The sequence below is a fragment of the Pristis pectinata genome, chromosome 7 (assembly GCF_009764475.1).
Source record: "Pristis pectinata isolate sPriPec2 chromosome 7, sPriPec2.1.pri, whole genome shotgun sequence".
In the NCBI taxonomy this organism is placed as follows: domain Eukaryota; kingdom Metazoa; phylum Chordata; class Chondrichthyes; order Rhinopristiformes; family Pristidae; genus Pristis; species Pristis pectinata.
In genome coordinates, this window is record NC_067411.1 from 19,091,086 (window position 1) to 19,114,882 (window position 23,797).

Sequence of the window (23,797 nt, forward strand, 5' to 3'; positions counted from 1 at the left end):
AATATTTCCAAATTCTGACAGTTAGTAGAATTGAAACCTAACAAGTTAAGCTCTAAATTCCCTGATAAGCCATTTTTGAGTTGTTTGTGTTTTTCCTCTACACATTTGGCTCGTATGCTTTAATCAGATTAGTCTTTAACTCTGTGCAAGTACAATTTGTTTTTATTACAAACCAAAGACTTTATTTATTGTGGATTTAGATAGGTGGGTATTAAGGAAAGGAAGGGAGATTTACCCAGACCTGGTCCATATAAATGTTTTAGAAGAAAGTTCTTGGAAGAGCAACCAAGGAGTTAAGAATTAGGCAGGGGCTAGGATTCAGAGGGGCATAGTTTTTTACCATCTCCATGGGGTATTTTTTGAATAGAACCTTTGTCTTCCTCCTCCCCACCCCGTCCCTACCCCACGTAGATAGCCATGTCATAGAGTGGCCTGAAGGACACAGAGTCCTGTCCCAACGCTGAAGTGAAAAGGATAGTACTGGAGATACTCAGCAGGCCAGGCAGCATCTGTGAAGAGAGAAACAGTTAATGTTTCAGGTCGATTACCTATCATAAGAGCCAGGAGAAGTTGGAAATCAAAAATGTTTTAAGATGCAGTGATGGGGAGAAGTGAAAATAACAAAGAAAGTGCATGTAATAGGATGAGAGAGACTGAATGATGCTAACTGTGTTGAAGTCAGCTGCAAAGCACAGCAGTTGCACTAAGTAGAAATAGAATGCTGGAAATACACAGCAAGTGAGGCAGTATTTGTAGAGAGAGAGAGAAACAGAGTTAACCTTACAGAGTAATGACCTTCCATCAGAAATGGTCAGTTCTGATATAAACTGGAAAGTCTGGTTAACTGAAATTGTGGAATTGACTGTTTAGCTTTGAGAGGGTGCGACAGAAGCTGAAATGCTATTCCTTGAGCTTAAGATGGGCTTTGTTGGAACAGTGCAAGAGGCCAAATAAGAAGAGGTCAGTGTGGGAGTGCAGTGCAGAATTCAAGTGACCGGAAACTGGAAATTCAAGGTCACTCTTGCAAGCTGAGTGGAAGTGTTCTGCAAAGCCATCACCCAATCGGCATTTGGTTTCTGTAGTGTAGAAGAGACCAAACTGTGAGCACCAAGTGCAGTACAGTTGATTGGAAGAGTACAAGTGAATCACTGTTTCACCTGGAAGCAGTGTTTGTATCCCTGGATGATGAGAAGGGAAGAGATAAAGGGTAGGTGTTGCATCTCCTGCGGTTGCAAGGGAAAGTGTTATGGGAAGAGTAGCTGATGGTGGTGGAGGTCAAATAGTGAACCAGTAAGCTGTGGAGGGAAGATGTATCTAATGGTGGCATTCCAACTCTGCCAAGCAGAATAGGTATAAATACTCCATAGCCACCTGTAAAATGGAAAACCACCCTGCATGCACAAAGTATTAGATGGTCCATCTCAATGCTTTAGGCTTATTGTAGAAACTGTGGAAGAATCTCCTTCCACCCTCTGCAGTGTCTTTTCACTTGGAATCAGCACACTGCAGTCAGCACTGGAGAGTGTGGTGGAACTAAACATGGCAGTTTTGGTGAGAGCTCCAATGACTGCCAAACAGAGCCTGGACTCCCTCGTGGGATGCTGAATCTACCTATTAGCGTTGTCTAAATGACCTCAATGGAACTTAATATCAGGAGGGAAGTATCACAGATGGTCGATACAAGTGTGATCTTGCAACATCATGGTAATGGTTTTAATTGAATCACTTGTTACCTAGAATCTGATCACCAAAGAATTAAGGGATAAAGGGCTAGTAGTGGAAAGTGGTGCTGAGGTAAAAGGTCAGCCATAATCTTATTGAATGGTAGAACAGGCGCCAGAGTTAAAATGGTCTACTTCACCTGGCACCTCAGCTGAGACAGTCAGCTGTGCACCCATGATTACAAGGTGGATATTAATTGAGGGGATAGTCGTTTTGGGAGAGGGCAGCATCTAAAGATTTCCTTTTAGGGACATCTCCTGCTGCTGTGATCAAATTTATTCCTCAACCTACAGAACAGAGCCAGTCATTTCAGTGATGACATTAGGAATCAGTTCTACACAGAAGAGGTAGTAGTGATTTGTAGCTCTCTTTGCCAAACACTGCTACGTTCTAAATCTGAGATCATTCAAATTTTATTACCAAAGATTAAACAATAAGTGTAAGTCCTGCTATATGGAATTAGGTCGCAGATCAGCCCTGATCTCATTGAATGCCAACCACGCTCAAGAGGCTGAATGGCCTCCTGCTGTTCCTTAATAATAGAATATCGAACAGTACAGCACAGGAACAGGCCCTTCAGCCCACAATGTCTGTGCCAAACATGATGCCAAATTAAATTAATCCCTTCTGCCTGCACAGGATCCATATCCTTCCATTCTCTGCATATTCATGTGTCTATCTAACAGCCTCTTAAATGCCACTATCGTATCTGCTTCCACCACTCCCCCTGGCAGCCCATTCCAGGCACCTACCACTCTCTGTGTAAAAAAAACTTGCCCCGCACATCTCCCTTAAACTTTCCCCCTCTCACCTTAAAGCTATTTCCTAACAGATCAACTGCCCCATTGCTCTTTGAGGGACTTTGATGTAGACAAAATGATGGCCAGAACTATAATGAATACATTCCAAAAAATAATTAGCTTGTTATATATGCTATGAGGACCATTCCACGTTTCTCTGAGGTGAACTGGTATTGCTGAGAAAGCTTGTAAAATCACTAAATCCACCTTGGAAGAAAGCACCAAGAAACCACAAGAGCACAAGAATATACAGGGAGGAGCAGATCACCTGGCCCCTCAAGCCCACCCGGCCTTCAGTATGATCATGGCTGAACTGCACTGACCTCAACTCCTCTTCTGTGCCAGATCCCCGTAACCCCCAATCTCCCGATATTTCAAAAATGTGTCTACCTCCACCTTAGATATTTTTAATCTAGTTTCCACACACCTCTGGGGTAGAGAATTGCGGAGATTAATCACGCTCTTTGAAAAGAAATTTCTGTGCACTTCAGTTTCAAATGGCTGCCCCTTGTCTTTAAACGATGTTCCCTCATCTGAGACTCTCCCACTAGTGAAAACGTATTGACATCCATTCTGTCATGCCCCCTTAAGATCTCATATGTCTCAGTAAAGTCATCCCTCATTCTTCTAAACTCCAAAGAGTACAGACCTAACCTCTTGATAGGACAATCCTCTCATCCCAGGATTTGACCCGGTGAATCTCCTTAGGCCTGCTTCCAATGCTACTATATCTCTTTGTTGGTAAGGGGACCAAATCTGTGTGCAGCTGGATCGGCAGCTTCCTTCACTCTTCTTTCAATGATTCTACCTGTTCATTGGTTGGATCACTACTTGTTCAAATGTGACTTATTGACCTTTTGTCAGTAAGATCTATGAATTGGCCCAGATTGTGCATGAGCTCATAAGCATGGCATTTTCCAGTATGAAGGACATACTAGAAGTTGCATTTTTATATCCACCATCTAAGATCTTAAGGAAACTTGACAGGGTGGATGTGGAGAGGATATAACTCTTTGTGGAAGACTTTAGAATTAAAACTCATCCTTAGTGTGTTCAAAATAAGATAAAAATGTAAGACAAAGATGAGTTTTTTTTCTCTCAGAGGGTTGTGAGTCTGTGGAACTCTCTTCCACAAATGTAGTGGAATTGGAGTCTTTTAATATCTTCAAGAATGGGGAAAAATGGATGCCTAAGTTTACTGGGTGTAGGCGGGAATGCAGAATTGATGTTGTACACTAATCAACCAGTGCAAACTCAGGGCTGAGTGGCCTACTCCTGCACCTAATTCATCTGTTCGTATTTCCCATGGCATTGCCAACTAGCTAGCTAACTATAAAAGCTTTTCCCTTTTGCAACATTAATTCTGTTGCCTTCACCACAGTTGCTGCCTGGCCTGCTGAATATTTACAGCATTTTCTGTTTTTATTTGAGATTTCCAGCATCTGCAGTTTTTTTGTCAACTCTATGCCGGATGCTGTTTTGCAAAGACTGGAACATTATACCATGAAAAGCAAAATGTTTTCTCATGGCAAAGGCAATTGATTTGATGCCGTACGGATTTCCCAGACAAATCCTGTGATTTTTAGCCCAGAGCACAACATTCCTGACAATTTCTTTGCTTGCCATCACTTTATTAATCAGCAATACGATTTTGAGTGTTCATGTTCTTCCTCTTTCAAGCTGCCTAAGGATGAAGCAAATTTTCAGCTGGTCACGGTAACAGCTGCCATACAGTCAGCATGCATATTATTCAACAACAATTTAATCCAAGCTCTAATTTTAAAGTGTTGAATGCTTGCTGACTATGACCAGCTGTTAAAGTAACTAGTTGCAAATTTTCTTCAGTGTTTCCTGGACTATACAAAGTAGGAAAGGGTATCTCTGAATAAAACTGACATGCTAGTGAAGGGTACAACTACATGTAACTGCGATTTTAGCAATTTTTCTCTGATTGTCTTAACTTCCAACAGCTTCTTTTCACATACCTGTGTATTGTTTAAGAACTCATTTAACAGCAGTAAGATTACCAATTCCATTAAAATAATGCTGATTTAATATTCCAGATATCACTGTAACTCACAGTATCTCATTCCCACTGGGCTAGATGCTTCTCTGGGATTACACTTGATTTTGCATCCCACTTTTTGGAGGTCAATAAAATTCTGATTATTGTGATTAGATAAATAGCAATGGATGATTTCCATTGTTAAATTACTAGATTAGCAAGCAGACGACTGAAGCTTCAAATCCTACCAAGGTAGCTGGGGAAATTAAATTCAGGTAATTAAATAAATGTTGAATAAAACGCCAGTTAATAGTAACCAATGAACTTATAGGATTGTCAAGAAATTCTAACTTGTTGCAAATGTCCTTCAGGGAGGGAAGTATGCCTCTCCTATCCAGTCTAGCCTACGTATGAATTCAATTCCAGCAATGTGATTGACTTTTAACTGCCCCTCTGAAATGGTCCAACAAGCCTCTTCATTCCAGGATCATTTAGGAATGGACAATAAATGCAGGCCTTGATTGTAAAATCTGCACCTTGTGAACGAATGAATTAAAAAATGGTCAGAGAAATGGAAGCTGGAGAGCATATTAATAATGGGAAGAATTTATAAGTGTGACTAAATTATAAAATGTGGCTTGAATGTGGATGTCTCCATCGCAAACTGCAGTTAAAGTGGGATCCATAAATAATCCAATTAAATAATTACTTGAAAACTTAGAATATTAAATTGCAGGAAAGGAATAAGATTAGTGTGATTACCTTGTGGAGCAGAACAGCAGCACAGACCTGGTGGGATAAACGGCTGGTTGCAATGTGCTGTGATTCTGTGTGTTCGTCACAAGGTACTTTATAGCGCCCTGTGTTCTGCAGATTGTGAAGTTTCCTGGAGTGCAAGAAACAATTGAAGGTCACATAGAATGAAGAACAAATGGAAGATCATGATAGACTTGATAAAAGTGAAAGCTGATTTAGATGTATATAAGGTAGTAGATTGTATTGGAGAGACAGAGCTAGTATATTACTTTAAATTGGTCAACAGTAAAATAGAAAAGATTCAAACTAAGAAAATATATATTTAGAATCTTTGTTGAAACAAAGATTTATTAACACAAGGATGAACTTTTTATTAAATTATGCATAAATTCTATAATTGAAACAACAGTATATTCTTTTTGTACAGATTGAATGGTCTTACAATACTTATTTGTATCTATCATGTGTTCATATTGTGTTCATCTAATAGTGTGGTATTTATATTGTCATAGTGTACTAATGAGCAACATTATTTCCTTCTCTATCATTAAGAACTAATGCAAAGGACAAAAACATGTCTTAGGGTCTGTAGTTGGATTTGTGAGGAAGTATAACTCAGGCTGTCAAGGTGCTGATTTGAAAGCTACTATATTTTGATTTTCCCGGGTTTTAGGTAATAGAGTTTTGAAGAAGCCCAGTGGAACCATACATCTGATGAAAATCAAAATCAGATATCCTCTCCCTTATAAGTGCTCTAGTTTTGTTACACAGCCCAAAGCCATGCCAGTAGATTAATTGGCTGCTGTAAATTGCCCCTAATGTAGGTGGGTAGCAGGAGAATCAGGAGCTGAGAATAGATTAATAGGTGAGGGAATAGAACTGATGGAATTGTTCTCAGAGCCAACATAGACTCAATGGGTCGAATGACCTTCTCCTGGGTGCTTATGAAATTTGAAAGCATTCTGAAATTGAACACTGGCATTATGCCTTACATACTGCTGCTCCAAAAAACTTCCCTTTTGGGTGTCTGCACTCAGATGCACATGGGATCTTTAGGATCAGGGTTAATATCCTCCGTTACCTTCCTGCACAGGTAGTAGTTCATGTTTCTGTGATGCCCTGATCTCTCAGTCTCTGAGCTGGGTTAACATATATAGAATGTGCTGCTTATATAATTTGTGCTGTTTTTCCTTTGGCTGCAAGTGATTCCTGCTCATCATAAGAAATTATAAATTAGGGTGTGTCACAACACCTTCATAATCACATCAGCAGAACACAAATACTTCTTACGCCTATTTGTGCACAGGTACAGTTTCAAACTATATCATATGTGGTCTTTATTCAAAGCAAGCTATCAAATCTGCACTCATAAATATGTTTTCGTTCTGTTAAAGTAGATTCCAACATTGTTCAGTTCTTCTAGAAGAAAACATTTAGTGGTAGATTAAAATCCTTGCCAGAGTCAGTGGTGGAGACTGTTGCAGGCTAGTTCAGGTTGAAGGGGTGCGCCACCCTATTCTCAATTACAGAAAACTCTCTGAGCCCCAGGGCTCTGTTTGGAGTAGTTACCTTGGCTCGACAGTAGAATACTATCTTCTGCGCTTCCTCTGTTATCATTGAATTCTGTGTGCATTTCATGCCAGGTTTATGTAAATTTTTGAAAGTTCTGTACAACTATCATGCATTCACCTCTCACACCCCTAGTGGCAAACTGATAAAGTATTACCATCTCATTTCTGTACTTAAATGGAAAATGGGATCTCTTTTTTTTAAGGCTTTAGAAATGGTCACAACTAGATCCAGGTCTTATTGAAAAAACCTTATTTCCTGCTATTTTATTGAAATAAAATCCATTTTCTGATTTCTGCAGGATGTCTAGGCTCTTGTTCCTGGGTGTTCCTTTACAGGCTAAGGCTATGGCTTTTTTTGCTGTCTCTGATTAAATGGAGTATAATCCATTTTCTGATGATTTCTGCAGGAGGTCAAGGACCTTGCTTCTGGGTGTTTTTTTAACCAAGGTGCAGCTATGATTTTCTGGTCTTGCCTGCAATTTACAATCAATAGATAAAGTTAAAAAGCAGGTTTGAAAGTTGGGATATTCAGTGTTCCAAATGTAATGACAGAAAATTACAAATGAAAATACTTGTTTCGTAATTGAAAACAATATACTTATAAAGAATGTGCTAACATTTAACTGCATTAACAACCTCTCAGTATGAATGCAAGCATGCCAACCTTTCCCCCACCAACTTCTACTCAACTGCAGAATGAGTTTCCTCCCCATCCTCCTTCTTAGACTAAATTTCATCAGCAGTCCACCCAATTCCATTTCCTTTTCTTCCTCAAGAAGGTACATTTAACAAATTTGAAACCTGTTTATTTTCCAACTGCTTACTTTTACATTCAGTACATAGGAGCCATCACTGCTTCCTGTAAGGTCCCAACTGTTCACTCTCTTTATTTAATTTATTTTCTGTATCTAATAAATTTGCAGGAAAACACTTAATTATAATCAATATGTCAAGCTATTTTTCACATTGCAGTAGAAGGACTAACCATGATTGATTAATTTTTCACAAGAGACTTGCTATATTGTGCAGTGCAAAGGATAACATTGCATCTGTTCCAGCTTCCCCCCTTGTGCTCCATATTCTTACAGCACTGAGTGATTTTCTGTGTCGGAAAACAGCTGAAATGAAACTGAGAGCTTTTGGATATTGCAAGCGATAGGGTAGTTGTGTCAGTTGTTAACAGCCAGCAGGTCGTTATTGCTTCTATTTCTGCTGTTATTACAGATGAATTTAGTTACTTTCCAGTGTCAGGAGTCTATTACAGCTGTTACATGAGCCGACCCCCTGCCTTCCAAGTCTTGACAGAATTTTTGTAAAAAATAGCTGATTAGAAAGGCAGACTACCAGCACTGCTTTAAACAGTGAAAACCAAATTACAGCTCTGTTTACGATGCACATTGGGCCACCCTAAGATATCCAGTTTTATGTGTAAATACACTAATTCTGATTATAGCTCTTGGATGCTGGCCAGCTTAGCAGTCGGCCTGAGGGTTGTGCATTAAAACTGCGGAGCTTGTCGGAATCAGTGCGTCTGACATAAGACAGCTCTTTGATTAGCATGGGACTGGGTGGCTGACTCGTTTCCTGCCCCTCAATAGCTGTTCACTGTATTCAGAAGCAGGGAGCCATTCATCAGCAAGGCAGTCACAGCAACAGAACAGACTCAACTCTGCGCCTCGCGAAACTGAAAGCTAAACATTTGGAACTACAAGCACTCCAGCCGTTCCTGCCGAAGTGGAAACCGGTTTCTGAGAAATTCGTGAGGAGAGTGAAAGAAAATACAGCTGTGACGTTGGGCTTTAATTAGTTGCTAATCTCACAGGAATAGATTGATTCACAGATACCTGCAGGAACAGTGTTCCTCAGCTGCACACACACGCGCGCATTCTCTCTGTGTGGCAGCAGCTGCAGGGTATTTGAACTGAAGATTGGTTTCTGATTTATGTATTCTGCTCATCCTTTATCATTGATTGGATTTTGCTCTATGTAGCAAACCACTTTCGCTATGTTCAAAGCATTATACTAATCCTGTGGCAGGGTGGATTGACATTGCATCCTTAAGTTCCTGGGTGTACTGTTTGGGTCAAAACCCAAGGCTGGGTTTCTAATTTGTTTGGGCCTTTTGTGTTCTGGCTCACAGTTCGCCAAGTACTCCTATGCTGAATCGAGCTATTGTCTGGGATCCTGGGGCTTTCACGCTGCAAATCGCTGGCTGTTCTTTAGCTCAGAAGCCACATTATGTGCTTTTTTTCTCCTTATGTGAAGCTGGAAGCTATAAGCAGTGGTGATTTTAAATGAAGTGTATTGCATTGTGGGATGTGTGTAAAATTGGATCTGTTAAGACATAGGAGCAGATCTGCGGTTCGCTGTGTGAAGGAGGCAGTGCCAGAATGTTTGCTAATTCTTTCAGCACGTTGACTTATTTCTAACCAAGTAGAGCACAGCAAGAGATATGGAGCCCGACTCACATTGCTAGTGGATTAGACTGCGTGCAGCCTCCAAATGAAGAAAACACGGAGTACAACCTTACGCCGAGCTTGGCCTAGCTCGGATTTTTCAGACCGGGCTTCGGACCGCATCAGGTCCCGGAGTGAGAAGGACTACCGCTTGCACAAGCATTTCCCACCACCCTTTATTTCTTCTGCATCCAGGGGATATCTGACTTCAGGTTCGTAGACAATTTTGCTGCTTTCGGGGAGGTGGAGGGCTGGAGGGAGTAGTGAGGATCTGTCACAATGCTTTTGTTGCTCGCTGAAGTACATTGACATGTGTGAGTGATAACATAAATGGTCCTGATTAATGTTAACAAAAGCAGATATCCTCCATTTTGACTTCTAGGAAGATGCATGTTAGAATCTTCCAAAATAATTACAATTGCACATTAGCCAAAAATTTAATAATTGAGTAAGGATGAAATGATTTTACACCGATGTGATGGGATCCTGGAATTTGTTGTCACAACAGCAGGATCCATCTTCTGTGGATTTTAAGGATTTTACATTAGTTCTGCATTAGCACTGGCTTAATTTTCTTTGTCATTCAATGAGCTACTGAGAATCCTCCTGAATGGTGCTGATCGCAGCTCCCTCCCACCCTTCATTCATGTGTTTGTTCTTCGAGGAGGTTTACCACACCATCCGTAGTACATTTGATACCATCGGGTAGAATTACAGGCTCTGAAATTGATCTTTCAGCAGCTGAAAATCCTTTATTTTGAAACAGTTGGTACATGTAGGGGAATTATCAGTTGGAATTTGAAGCTGTTGGACTATCTACATTTAAATTAATAACACTAGTTTCAGCAAATCATAAAATAAATGCCCACTAATACAGCTACATTTTATACTGCTGTGCATATCTCTGATTTGCCACTTAACCGCTGTCGAACTTAAACATTGCATTTAGGGTGCCTGTGTCAGTGCAAAGTGGTTTCAGTTTACGACAGGTGTGTGGTTGTATAGTGCAAGTACAGCCTGAATCTGAAGTCAGTTCATGACCTTACTGATAGGGATCGAGAATCTGCAGAGATGATAATCTTCCTCTGCTTCACCTCAGAGTCAGTTCCAGCCTTCAGTCCCAATGTCAACAATGCACATTTAATACTATACAAAGCAGAATACGGCACAGGAATTGTAGACCAAATTTACAAAAGCATATTCTTACGGTGCTTAAGTTAACAGTTAAAAGTGATTTGCAATTTTATTTTGGATCAAAATACAGTTCATACAATATTTCTTTCGTACTCAGCTGAGATTTTATGCTGACTAAGAAAATTTCAGGATTTTTAAAAATACTTGTGAGGATTTTTTGGTATAGGCGTTATAGGGGAACTTTGTGCCATCTACGATCAGCAGAAGTAGTAGCTGTCAAACTACTGCCATTCCCACTGCACTGTTAACTGCTGGAAATTTGATGAAAACAACTTGAATTTTCTAATTTTCCCTCTTTCCACTGAGAAATATTAATCCTGTGTTCAGTAAGTCCACCTGAAAGTAGGCTTGAGAGCAGGAATCAGTTCTGTGGAGACTTGTAGCGTGGGACTTGATACTAAGCCATCACAGTGCCCTGTAATGCAACTCCAGTTTGTTATTTCAACTTGCTGACTCCAGATAAACACTGAATTCTATCACATGCATTGCATCAATGCTAATGATAATTTGTACTGACAAGCTATGATTTTGTTAGTAAAATGGCCAGAGTTTTTGAATCGCATTAATGAATCTTTTTTAAGAAAGCTCCGTTTTCTAAGTTTGAATTGACCTAATTTCACAAAGAAAAGCCTAAATCTGACTGAAGTTAATCCAAGAGTGTGCGAATCTAGTTTCAAGAAAGTGGTGAGCTTGGTTTGACTGAATTATCCTGCTTTGGTACGTGGGCTTCTCCAGTGTTTCTGGGAGCAAGTGCCAAGTATTTTCAAAGGAAGTGGCAAATGTAATTGATGGCTTTGGCAGATGCAGGAAACCTATATTTGCTTTTAGCTGCTGTTGCTATAGTGGTCACATAGGAATGTTTTTAGAAAATCCCCTAGAATTTTGCCCACATGCACGATTTGATCTGAAATAATACTACACATAAGTGCTTTATTCATGGCATGTGTGTTTGCTTGCTGAAAATATTAAAATTTGGAATCTGGATAGCACAATAATTTTCAATTACATTTCCTTTAATAATTATATACCATTAAACAAGAATACATTCTGCCCATATTTCTGCTTGGAAAAAATGCACATGTAATACTCAGCAGGGAAAAAGTATACAAAGGGCTCTATTTTTCTCTTTTGATTGCTTTCATAAGTTCTGAAAAAAAGTTCAGCTCAGTGTCACCCAGCTTGTATCCAAGAGTTGTTCCTGCATTTGCACTTCACATGCATGTCTGGCCCAGGTTAACATTTAAATTAAAGCATAATGAGGAAGTGGCAGACCATTGGCCTCAGCTAGAGGTATGGGCTCCTTGCCCATGGGACTAAATATGTGCGGAGTTCTTCTCATTGGTAGTTATTTTAACCTCACATGTTGTTACAGCATAGGAGGTGACTATTCATGCCATTGTGCCTATGCCAGTTCCTAGAAGAGCAATCCTGTCAATCGCATTCTCTTCTCTTTCATCATACCCTTGAAAATTATTCTTTCTCAAGTACCGATGCGGTTCCCTTCTGAAGGCACTGATTATTGTGTGTGGGTAACCATTGTCCTGGTAGGGTCAGTATTTGAAAGGAACAAATCATGCATCCATGGGCTATGCCTGTTTTATGGGGGAGTATTCCAGTTCAGTGTTAGCAGATGGTTATTTTCAGCTATCTCATCAATGTACCTCCCCGCCCCATTTTGATCTACTGCTCTAACTCTCGCAAACCATCACCATTGTAGAACAATGATAAATAAAACCAGATGTTACAGCAGACACAAATGACAAATTTGCCTCTTGATCCAGGATAGAATCAGACAGCACAGTGCCCAAATGCAAAAAGAATGAACTCAGACTGTTTATTTTCAGTTCTAACCTTTGATTCCAACTATCCTCATCTAGTACCATACCAAGCAAAGTGAAAGCAGAGCTCAAAGACCAGAGGGTTAATTACTTCACATAGTATTACTGAGAAACACACCACATCCAACAGTTGACAATTTTACCTAATGATCAATACTCTTGCTGTAAAAATATTAATGTACTCAGGCTTAGCTAAGTAATCGTTCTTTCATTTCCTTAAGGAAGTTGCTTTCTTCACAGGAAACCTATAGGAAGTGATCATGTTAAAAAAAAACCTGCTGTGATTTAAGATAAATATGTTCTTTGTCACACATCAACTAGTACGTGGGAGGACCCTGAAGTGAGCAAGTTGTTTTCTGTTCGTGCAATTAATTTTAGCTTAATTTCTTTTACTGTTTTTAGAATCCTTTTACAATTAAACTGTGTTGGAAAGACAAGACCGTTATTCATTCATGAATGACTGAGTCAGCTGGTGAACGATAAGGCAGGTAACAGAATGCAAGTTGTCAGATGCTTATGTCAGATAATCTATGGAGTATCTTTAGAGCACTAAATATCCTAGAGCTAGTTTATAGATATAAAGGTGAACTACACTCAGGATAGTAATAATGTTGTACGTGGCTTGCTGTACTTAAGGCTTGAAAATTCCTGGACTGATGGATATTACCTTTTGTAATGTTACTGGCAATGCCATATTGATTTATGACCTTTCAAAGGATTGTTGGTGACAAATGCATTTTAAAATTAGAGTATATGTTGCTGATGACTGACATTAATCTCAGTTGAAAGCAATGCTCAATATAAGATTTCTTTATTACAGTATATTTTAAGTGCCATTGAATCTCAAGGTAGCTTTCTCAAACTAATTAATCTCAAAAATGGGACACTTTGCTGTGTTAAAGATTCCATAATACAAGTTGCTGTTCTTATAATTATTTAATGCTTCTGGAAGTAACCAGAAACTATCCAGAATCATTATATCCCAAGATACACAAGGCCAATGCAGTGATCTTAAATGCAAAATTTAATTGATTTTCCTTACCACACATTCATAATTTGGAGGAAAAGAGATTGCGCAAGGTTTTTTAGCTATTACAAAACCCGACAGAGAAGAGCAACTGACAACTCTTCATTTAGCACAATCACAGCCTGCCAAATAGTTTTGATTGTACTGAACTGTCAATTATTTTCATTGGCTTTTCTAAAATAAACATGAATTTTTGTTCCTTCTCTTCTGAATCAGGCATAGCTACCTGTTCTATTTCCCACTGACCTATTTTCCATTGAGGCATTTCTGTGATTCACTGTCACATTAGGTATCATCAGATCATGGAATTGTTCCTTGCAAACCTCTAGAATATCAAAGGGATTCTTCATCATAGACCTAACTCAGCAGAGTCTGATCTCACGCTCATCCAACAAAGGTATGTGTGGGATCACTGGATTGTGATAGGGAGCCCAGAGATCTTGCCCTACTCTGGCGTTTTGAGGCCATTTCATCAACGGTATTACCGCTCTGACTAAGATCAACCAAAAACATTGAAAGTGTATTATATCCAGGCCTGGCGCTTTGCATTGATATGTGGCCTGTTTATTCAATAGGGTATCAAGAAGCTCAACTCTCTAATTTACTTTTAGAATTAAGTAAAGCTGAGACCTGAAGCAATGTATTGATGGCAGCAGTTAGTAGCTACTTCCAAGATTATCCTCTTGAAATTGTGTTCTGGCAATTTCCATAGTTGCATAACTTTGGGAAGAGATCAGCAGACACCATTTTTCAGCTGCTTATTCAAAGTTTCCACTGATCATTGGAGTCATGTACTTAGTTGAAAGATCCATGATTAAATTACCAATATTAGATTTTTTTTCTGGGATTTAGGGGTCCATGGCAAGCCCAACATTTATTGCCCATCCCTAGTTGCCCTACAGCAGGTGATGGTGAGCCATTGCAGTCCTTCTGCTGAAGGTACACCCACTGTGTTCTTGGGTATGAAATTCCAGATTTTAAGTAGTTCTATCCCCTTTCTTGGAAAATGAAAACTCCACGAACTAAATCAGAAGTTCAGGATTGTGGGGCACTGACTGACATAATATTAGCAGTGATGGTATTCAAGTACATCAAGACACGACAATAAACAGTAAAATAGGGAGTTTGTCATCTGTCACCAAGATGTTTAAGATGCTTTCATGGCAGATGATCAGAGATGATCAAAGAGGTTTTAAAGAGTATCCTGGAGGATGGAGGTAGAGTCTTAGAGTAATTTAGCATGGAAATAGGCCTTTCAACCCACCGTGTCCACACAGACCATGAAGCACCCCTCTACAGAAATCTTATTTTTCATTTCACATCCCTATTAATTCCCCTCCAACATCACCTTATGCTCCAGTAGCCCAGATACACGAGGGGTAATTTACAAAAACCAATTAACCTTCCTATGTTGTAGAGTAAGGGAGAGACTTGAAGAGGGATTGATATTGCTTTGGACCAATGCAGAGGAAGGTGAAGCAATTTAAGTAAGACTACACAGGTGGACAGAATTAGAGGTTTACGTGGCTGTAGAAGGTTGAAGACACAGAAATATGCAACACAGAAATTACAACATTTACTCCTCTCTTTGTTAATTTTGGTGAAAGGCTGATGGAAGTAAAAAGAAGCTCTTTCTTTATTCTTTCCTCATATACTTTTCTTAAAACTAGTTGACACAAACATGGTCTGGGATGGGGGAGACAATAGTTTTGTTTAGGGTGAGAAAACATGAAGTATGAGCTTGTCACCATGCTTCACTGAATATGGATACATCATCACAATTCTAAAATGGAAGTTGAGGACTTAGAAGGCAAGACACCTACTGTGGGATACCCAGCGACTGAAATAAAAACAGGGAATACTGGAAACACTCAGCTGGTCAGGCAGCATCTGTGGAGAGAAAAACAGAATTAACATTTCAGATCTGATGTAAAGTCATCTACCTAAAGCATTGACTCCCTTTCTCTCTGCTTAGATGCTGTCTGACTTGCTGAGTATTTCCAGCATTTTGTTTTGTTTCGGATTTTCACTATCAACAGTCTTTTAGTCTTTTGATATATTCTTAGAGCCATGGTTTTAGTATGGTTGTTCTAGTTCAATTTTTAATTAAAAAGTAGCCTGCTGGATGTTGACAGTAAGGGATATGGCAAATGTAATATCATTGGCTGTCATTGGGGTTATTTTTTGAGATACTTGGGCCTAGGACTCTTCACTGAGGAAATCCTGAAGTGATGTTCTGGAGTTGTGATAATGGATCCCCAATAATTACAACCATCTTCCTTCTGTATTAGATAACATCCTTGGCACTGCAGTGATTTACCCTGATCCCCATTGACTTTAAGTTTTATTAGGCCTCCTTGACGGCAGACCTAGTTCAATGTCACCTCATCTCTGGAATTCAGGTCTGGTGTCTATGTTTGGACCGAGGCTGTAATGAGATCTGGAGCTGAGTGGATCTTGTGGATCCTAAATTAAGTGTCAAGGAACAAGTTTCTGGTAGATGACACTTATTGGTACTCTTGATAAATCCTGCCACCCTTTTGTTGCAGATTGGGGTAAGGCTATTGTGGTAGCAATTTATTTGCAGGACTTTTCTATAATCAATATTGAAACAAGGAAAGGAGTAGCAAGAAGACACTGCATTTCAGAAGACTGCTCACTTCCAGAGTGAAATGCCTTTGGGACTATTTCCAGGCTAAATCACACACTATGAAAATTTGACCAACCACTTCCCATTGTGAAACAGCTTCTCGAGGGGTGATCCCCATTTCTGGGTCTCTAGGTTCTCCCCACCTCCCCACATACCCCAGCCACCACTATCTTCCCCAGATCTGCTGGCCACCTCTTCCCTAGTCCAAACTCACACATGGATTTGTGGTCAAATGATAGACCTGTTGCCTTGGGCATCGGGCAGTAATGAATTTCGGTCTTGTGGGTCCATGATCAAAATGGTCATTGGCTGGGCATATAGCAGCCCTGTACTAATTAAAATTGAACTTCTGTACAAGAGTTGGCAACTCTCCCACCACCGGCATTTTCCTCATGTAAATTCTGCATCTGTTGTATGCTAATTGATAACGATTGATTGCTTTAGTTTGTCAGTAACTCCATCAGTTATATCATGCAATTACCAGATGGTGGGCACTGAGCTTGTTGGGCTGTATGTTTGTTTTTTGCCTCATATTTCTAATGTTCAGTCCATAGTTGAGATTAAATTCTTATAAGTACAATATATTGAAATATAAAGCATGTTGTGGAGAAGTTGAGTGGTTCTCTGCCTATGTTCTGTTGCTGTTGATTGCTTAATGCTCCATTCCGGATGCACCATAAATTTGAAATTCATCCAAAATATTTTCATCATACTATATTACTCACAACCACAGACTCGGAGCCAATTTTCTTTTATATGTATAACAGAGAATGAAAAGTATTCCATTAGTAATTCAGAATTTAGTGTAAAATCACAAGACAATTATGGAGGACAAAAGCCATATTTTCCATCTTTTTTTGTGATTCTTTTGCTCAGTCTGATTGTTTATTGTACAATCCCAGGTTTTGTTGGAGTCCATTTCTTATATTGATCATTCTTGTGTAAAGAATATGTCTTGATATCTGTCCTCAATTTACCTTCAAGAAAGAAAGAAAGATAATTGAAGTAATTAACATAGAAGGGCTGCATGGAAGGATACCCAATGAATGATGAGCAAATTCAGGATAGAGAAGGGGGAGAAGATGTCAATTACCATACAAAACTGGATCCAAAACTGGCTTGGCAATAGGAAACAGAGGGTAATGGTAGAGGGTTATTTTTTGCAATTGGATGCCTGCGACTACTGGTGTCCCACAAGGATTGGCACTGCGACACTTGCTTTTGTAATGTACGTAAATGACTTGCATGTGGATGTAGGAGGCGTGATAAGTAAGTTCACGAATGACATGAAATTTGGCGGAATTGTTGACAGTTGGAAATTAGCCTTAGGCTGCAGAGAGATATTGATGTGTGGGTGAAATGGGCTGAAAAACGGCAGATGGAGTTTAAACCAAACAAATGTGCAGTGATGCATTTTGGGAGTACTAATGAGGCTAAGATACACAATGAATGGTAGGGTCTTAGAGAGTATTGAGGAACAGAAGGACCTCGGAGTACAAGTCCATAGATCTTTGAAGGTGGCAACACAGGTAGATAACATGGTTAGGAGGGTATATGGAATATTGGCCTTCATCAGTTGAATACAATTGAATACAGAAGTAGGGAGGTTATGCTCCAACTTTATAAAACCTTGGTGAGACCTCAGCTGGAGCACTGTGTGCAGTTCTGGTCACCGTGCCATAGGAAGGATGTGATAGCGCTGGAGAGAATGCAGAGGAAATTCACCAGGATGTTGCCTGGGATGGAGCAGTTCAGGTATGGGGAGAGACTGGAGAAGCCAGGTCTGTTCTCCCTGGAGCAGAGGAGGTTAGGAGGGGACATGGTTAAGGTATATAAAATTATGAAGGGTATAGATAGGACAGACTACAGGAAACCTTTCACCTTACAGGAGTAGATAAAACTAGAGGACATAGATTTAGGGTAAGGGGGAAGAGATCTAGAGAGGATATGAAGGGGACCTTCTTCACCCACAGTGGTAAGTACCTGGAATGCACTGCCTGAGAGACTAGTTGAAGCTGGGTTGCTGACAGCATTTAAATTGCCCAGGCATAGAAGGCTAATGGACCAAGTGCTGAGAGATGGAATTGATAGAAGGGTGCCCACTGGTTGATGTGGACAAGTTGGGCTGAATGGCCTGTTTCTGCACTGTACAATTCTATGACTCTATGCATATACCGCTGGCTATAATAAACTTCTGCTAGAATTGAAAGGTATTTACCATTCAATTTAAAATACAGATCAGGCCAACTTTAATGCAATAGTTTTTTTTTCCCAGTATGTTATTTATTGAGTCTTAATGTGGGATTGGATTTTTGAAAATAACAAACCCTTGTGCTAATAAAGAAATACTTGGCTTTCAAAATAATTTAAAAATATTGATTCAGTTCACCATGGCACAGCACTGGGGAGAAAGGGAAACAAAAGACTGTAAGCACTTCTCTGACTGCTGTTCAGAGTGGAAAATATTAGGCCCAAAATTTGTTTCTGTAACATATTGTGCAGCAAATTGTAGAATTATCGTCTGGACATGCTGCAGAAAGCTTAGCCAGTGAAGTTGCTGAATCTACGTGCTTTAGTACTCTTCTGCTTAAGGCTGAAGGATTAAGAAAAATAATGCTTGTTTCCAAGGGCAACAGGGCATTCACACAGCCAGTCTCATTGTGCAATGCTGAGCTCTGGAATGCTTCTGTGCACCAAATTATCAAAACATAATTCAAAGCTCCTTGGAATAAAGAGTTGATAAAGTCTTTGTATCACGGAGGTATGTTTCCCCCCTCATTTTCCCTCTCTCACTACATATAACATATAGTCTATGCCCTATGCTTGGAGGTCAATTATTCACTTCTTTTTAATACTGCCAATTTAATTAGTCATGGAATTTAACTGTACTAAAGAAAGCATTCAGCCCTTTACTACTGGCTCTCAGGAGGTGCAGCCCACTTACTTCCCTTTCCCTCTCCTTTCCATGTTCCATATAAGTATTATTTTTTCAAATAGTTATCCACTTCCCTTTGAAAAATAATATTTTTTTTCTGCTTCCACTGCAAAGGGTACCTTGCATTTTAACTGCTGAATAAAACAGGTTCCTGAAACAAGAATGGTGCAATAATCTAAATATATTTTATCTATACAGTGGTAGATCAAAGACAAAATCCACTTTTGCTTCAGTTGACATAAATTCGCATTTTTATAATTATCATCCATTTCATTTTTGTACAAAAGACACTTGAGAACAAAAGTTTAGGTTTCATAAGAAACAATTTACAAAGCAAGGGGAGCTTGAAAACAGAATAATTTCAATACTTTTCATGACTTTAGGGCTTTCCAAAGCACTTTGTACCTAACTGCATGCCAAAGGTGTATTCACAGTTATAATGGAAGAATAAAGTTGAATGATAAAACATTGGCTAATCTGTCTTCAAGCACTGTGGTTCAATTCCAGATATGTACAACCATATTCATGAGAAATGTGCAGTGCTTTAGTCTCCATGTCAACAAAACATGTAAGTAGGACGACTGAAGAAATTCCAGAAAGATTTATAAGGAGAAGAAAATAAAATGATCAGAGATGACCTTTTAGAGAGGTTTGATATCTGAGTTTTCTAGAATGTTTTCACCTCAAGTCAGTACTAGATCCCATAAATAGAAGATACTAGCTAATAAATCCAATACGTAGGTCAAGAGAAATTACTCAGAGTATAGTGAGAACCTGGCGCTTGTTACCATGTGGAGTGGTTGAGACACAACAGAGGTAAACTAGAAAATATCTGGGGGAGGAAGGAATAAATGTATGTGTAGATGGAGGAGATGGAAGCTTAATCAGAGTATAAACACTTGGCACAAATGGCTTATTCAAAGTCAGTAAGATTTTATGTAATTATTTGCCTAAGAACATAAGAAACAGAAGCTGGAATAGGACATTTAGCCACTTATATTTGTTCTGCCATTCCATGAGTCCATGGCTGATTCCTTACTACAGACCCACTTTCCTGCACTAACCTTATATGCCATGATTTGCTTAATATCTAAAAATTTATCAGTCTCTGTCTTGAATATATTTATTGAGTGAGCCTCCTCAACCCTCTGACATAGAGGAGTTCAAAGATTCCCCACCTTCTTGGGTGAAGAAAATTTTCCCCCTTCCCACTCCGATTGGTCGCTCCCTTATTTTGAAACCATGACTCCTGGCTCTAGACATCTCAGCTAGGAGAAATGTTGTAAGATTTTTGAACATTTCAATGAAATTACCTCTTGTTCTTCTAAACTCAAAGGAATATAATCCCATTCTGTTTAACCTCTCCTCATATAACAAGCCCACCACCCCAGGAATCAATCTGGTGAATTTTCATTGCACTCCCTCTATCACAGCATAATATTGTAAAAAATTTTGAATATAGAAGCACAATTAGTAGACCTATTTAAATTACAGCTAACAATCCAGATTTGTACATGTCCTTTTGCACATTTTTGAACTGAGGTAGTTGTCTGCAGTTCAGAACTAAAATTCCTCTCATTTAATACCTGATGTGGAATTAGTTGCAGACCTTGGAGATTATCAGTAGACTGGATACATCCCCTGTGATTTTTAAGGGAAAATAAATGCCTTTGTTTTCTTAGTAATTTAACACCAAGCAGGACCACTGCTTTATTATTGGTTTTCAGCTGCTGAATCTGATAGAGTAAGCTTTGCACAGTCAATGACCTCATCAAGACAGCTTGCACAGAGCAGCAACCCCCACGATGCAGTGAGTTGGCAGAAAACCAGTTGCACATCGTATTAAATGTTAGGACAGCCAGACAGGCAGCTTGATCTCTCAAATCTCAAGCTGATGTGATTGTGGCTCAGAGATCCATCAGAGCATTGATTGCAAAATATAAAGGGATTTTCCTTTTCCTGTTTACTGTTTACTATGGAACACCGTGCTGCTGCTTGGTTTTGTGTAAATAAAAAATGTCCACAATGAAAACAGAGGATCCTGGAAACACTCAGCAGATCAGACAGCATTTGTAAAAAGAGGTTTTATAAAGTTTCAGGTTGAAGACCCTTCATCTTATATGTCCGTTCATGTGTGACATAGTCTCTATATGACTCTTTGCCAATATACTTCATTGCTAAAATGTGCTACAGTTTCAGAAGCCAAAAAAGACATTCAAGGAGACTCTGGAAAGAATGGGTCTTTTGTCGTTAGAAAAGTTGTAAATTAAAATATCTTGCAAGTTTACCTATGTTATGGATACACTTCAGAGGAAAGTAATTTCACGGTCCTTAAAGCATGTTGAGAGATCATTAGGTCATAAAAGGTGCAAGAGAAATGCATGTCTTTCTTTTAAAAGAGTAGAAGAGAAATAAATGTGCCACAGAGAACCAGTTTCCCTAACACAAAATAGCCAGAAGTTCCATTCTGAACAAAATTCTGAAATGAAGTGCAGTAACTGTCATTTGTTTGGTGTTACTACAGAAATTTCATCAGGCATTTCCTGACATAAGCCATGTTTGAATGTGATGTTCCTTTTGGAGATGGTGATGGGAGGGGTGGTGGGGTACGCTGGGTGGGGTGGTTTGATTTACCCTTCAAAGAATCAGTGGGATCTCATTGTGGTACTACTCTGAAATTAGACCATGTTGGGCTGAGGAATAACCATTGTTCATCACCTTTGGGGCAACCCTGTTTTTATAGTGTTGTTCTGCGCTGACTTCCCATAACTGTCCGAGTCCCACTCCTCCAGCACTCCCAGATCCCATCCTTCTCTTCCCCACAGTAGAAGCTCCAACCTCCACCCCACAACCACCACTACACCTCCTGCCCAGTAAACTATCAATAGTTACAAGGGTGAACCAAAGTCCACCTGCATCACCTCCCTCATCCCATTCCATGCACTGATCGATGCCCCTTCTACCACCCCCTGATCTTCAGGACCAGGCTTCAGTCCTGAATGTGCATTTACCTTTTGGACAATGGTGCATGCAAGGGAAAAGATGTCATGCCAATCCAACAGCAGGCCTTGGTGAGCCTGCAGCTTGCAGCCACTGATCCAAACCCACCACACAACTCCGTATAGCACACCTATGATCGATCGCAGCACTTTCCCGGCCAACCTGTCTCATTTGATCCTCGGCACAATGTTCTTCGACAGCTATTATCTAATTATGAATTGGGGAGGATTGGTTAGTGGGTGGGTATAGAGAGGGTTGTGTTTCTCCCTTAGCCTTCGGTACTCAGGAGAAGTTTCTTCCTCCAGCATTCCCTTAAGGTAGATTTTTGCCAGATAATGTGGCAAAAAAACACAGGAAGTGAGGCAGTGAGGTCTTCTGAAACCACCTCTCTAAATTAAACCTCTGAAACTTATATTATCTGCTTCTGATAATAGCTGCTCATTTAATGTCTACCTCACTACAGGTAAAAATTAGGTGCGGCTTAGAATCCCCCAAATTTCCAGCAACATTCATCACCAAGACCAAGCCAACCACCAAGCACCCAGGTTTACACTAGGTTTTACACTAGGGTGCAACAGGTTATCAAGGAGGCAAATGGAATGTTGGCCTTCATTGCGAGAGGGATTGAATTTAAGAGCAGGGAGGTTATGCTGCAACTGTACAGGGTACTGGTGAGGCAGCACCTGGAGTATTGCATGCAGTTCTGGTCTCCTTACTTGAGGAAAGATATACTGGCTTTGGAGGCAGTACAGGTTGATTCCGGAGATGAGGGGGTTAGCCTGTGAGGAGAGATTGAGTTGCCTGGGACTTTACTCGCTGGAATTCAGAAGACTGAGAGGGGATCTTATAGAAACATATAAAATTATGAAAGGGATAGATAAGATAGAGGCAGGAAGGTTGTTTCCACTGGTAGGTGAGTCTAGAACTAGGGTACATAGCCTCCAGATTCGGGGGAATAGATTTAGGATGGAGATGATGAGAAACTGCTTTTCCCAGAGAGTAGTGAATCTGTGGAATTCTCTGCCCAGGGAAGCAGTAGAGGCTACCTCATTAAATATACTTAAGACAGTTAGACAGATTTTTGCACAGTAGGGGAATTAAGGGTTATGGGGAAAAGGCAGGTACATGGATCTGAGTCCACGGCCAGATCAGCCACGATCTTATTGAATGGCAGAGCAGGCTCGATGGGCCAGATAGCCTCCTCATGCTCTTATTTCTTATGTTCTTGTGTAATCCTACCCTAGCTCATTTTATTCTTTCTACATTCCTATCAAACCCTCCCCATAACCTCCTAGGATCTACCCTTCATCTACACACTAGAGGCAATTTACAGTGACCAATTAACCTTCCAACATGTACACTTTTGGAACATGGTAGGAAACCAGAGCACCTGTAGGAAACCCACACAAACACTGGGAGAACGTGAACATTCCACACAGATAGTAGCAGAGATCAGGGTCACTGGAACTTGTGAGGCAGCAGGTCTACTAGCTGCACCACTCTGTGTGGGAGGACAATATTTCCCTTCCCATACTGTTATAGAGTCATAAGAGTTATACAGCAGAGAAACTGGTCCGACCCATCCATACCAACTAAGATGTCTTCCTGAGCTGGTCGCATTTGCCTACCTTTGGTTCAAATCCCTCTCAACCTTTCCTATCCAGGTACCTGATCAAATGTCTTTTAAATGTTGTAATTATACCCACCTCTACCACCTCCCCGGCAGCTCATTCCATATACCCACCACCCTCTGTGTGAAAAACTTGCCTCTTAGGTCCCCTTTAAATCTTTCCCCTCTGACCTAGTTTTAGATGCTCCTACCCTGGGAAAAAGACTATGACCA

At 40.0% G+C, this 23,797-nt stretch overlaps 1 protein-coding gene across 8 annotated transcripts in view; it reads left to right on the forward strand.

Moving 5' to 3' along the window:
• Positions 1–23,797, forward strand: part of LOC127572737 (storkhead-box protein 2-like) — a 240,739-nt gene that overhangs the window by 114,512 nt on the left and 102,430 nt on the right. Inside the window, exon 1 of one of the 8 annotated variants that reach the window (XM_052020296.1) lies at positions 8,440–9,522. The exons of 4 other annotated variants lie outside the window; for them this stretch is intronic. In XM_052020296.1, the coding sequence (XP_051876256.1) occupies positions 9,357–9,522 (166 nt within the window). In that variant the 5' untranslated portion in view covers positions 8,440–9,356. Of the gene's footprint in view, positions 1–8,439; positions 9,523–12,748; positions 12,831–23,797 lie in introns of those variants that run through there. 3 more of the 8 variants (XM_052020299.1, XM_052020301.1, XM_052020300.1) reach the window with 3 other exon arrangements.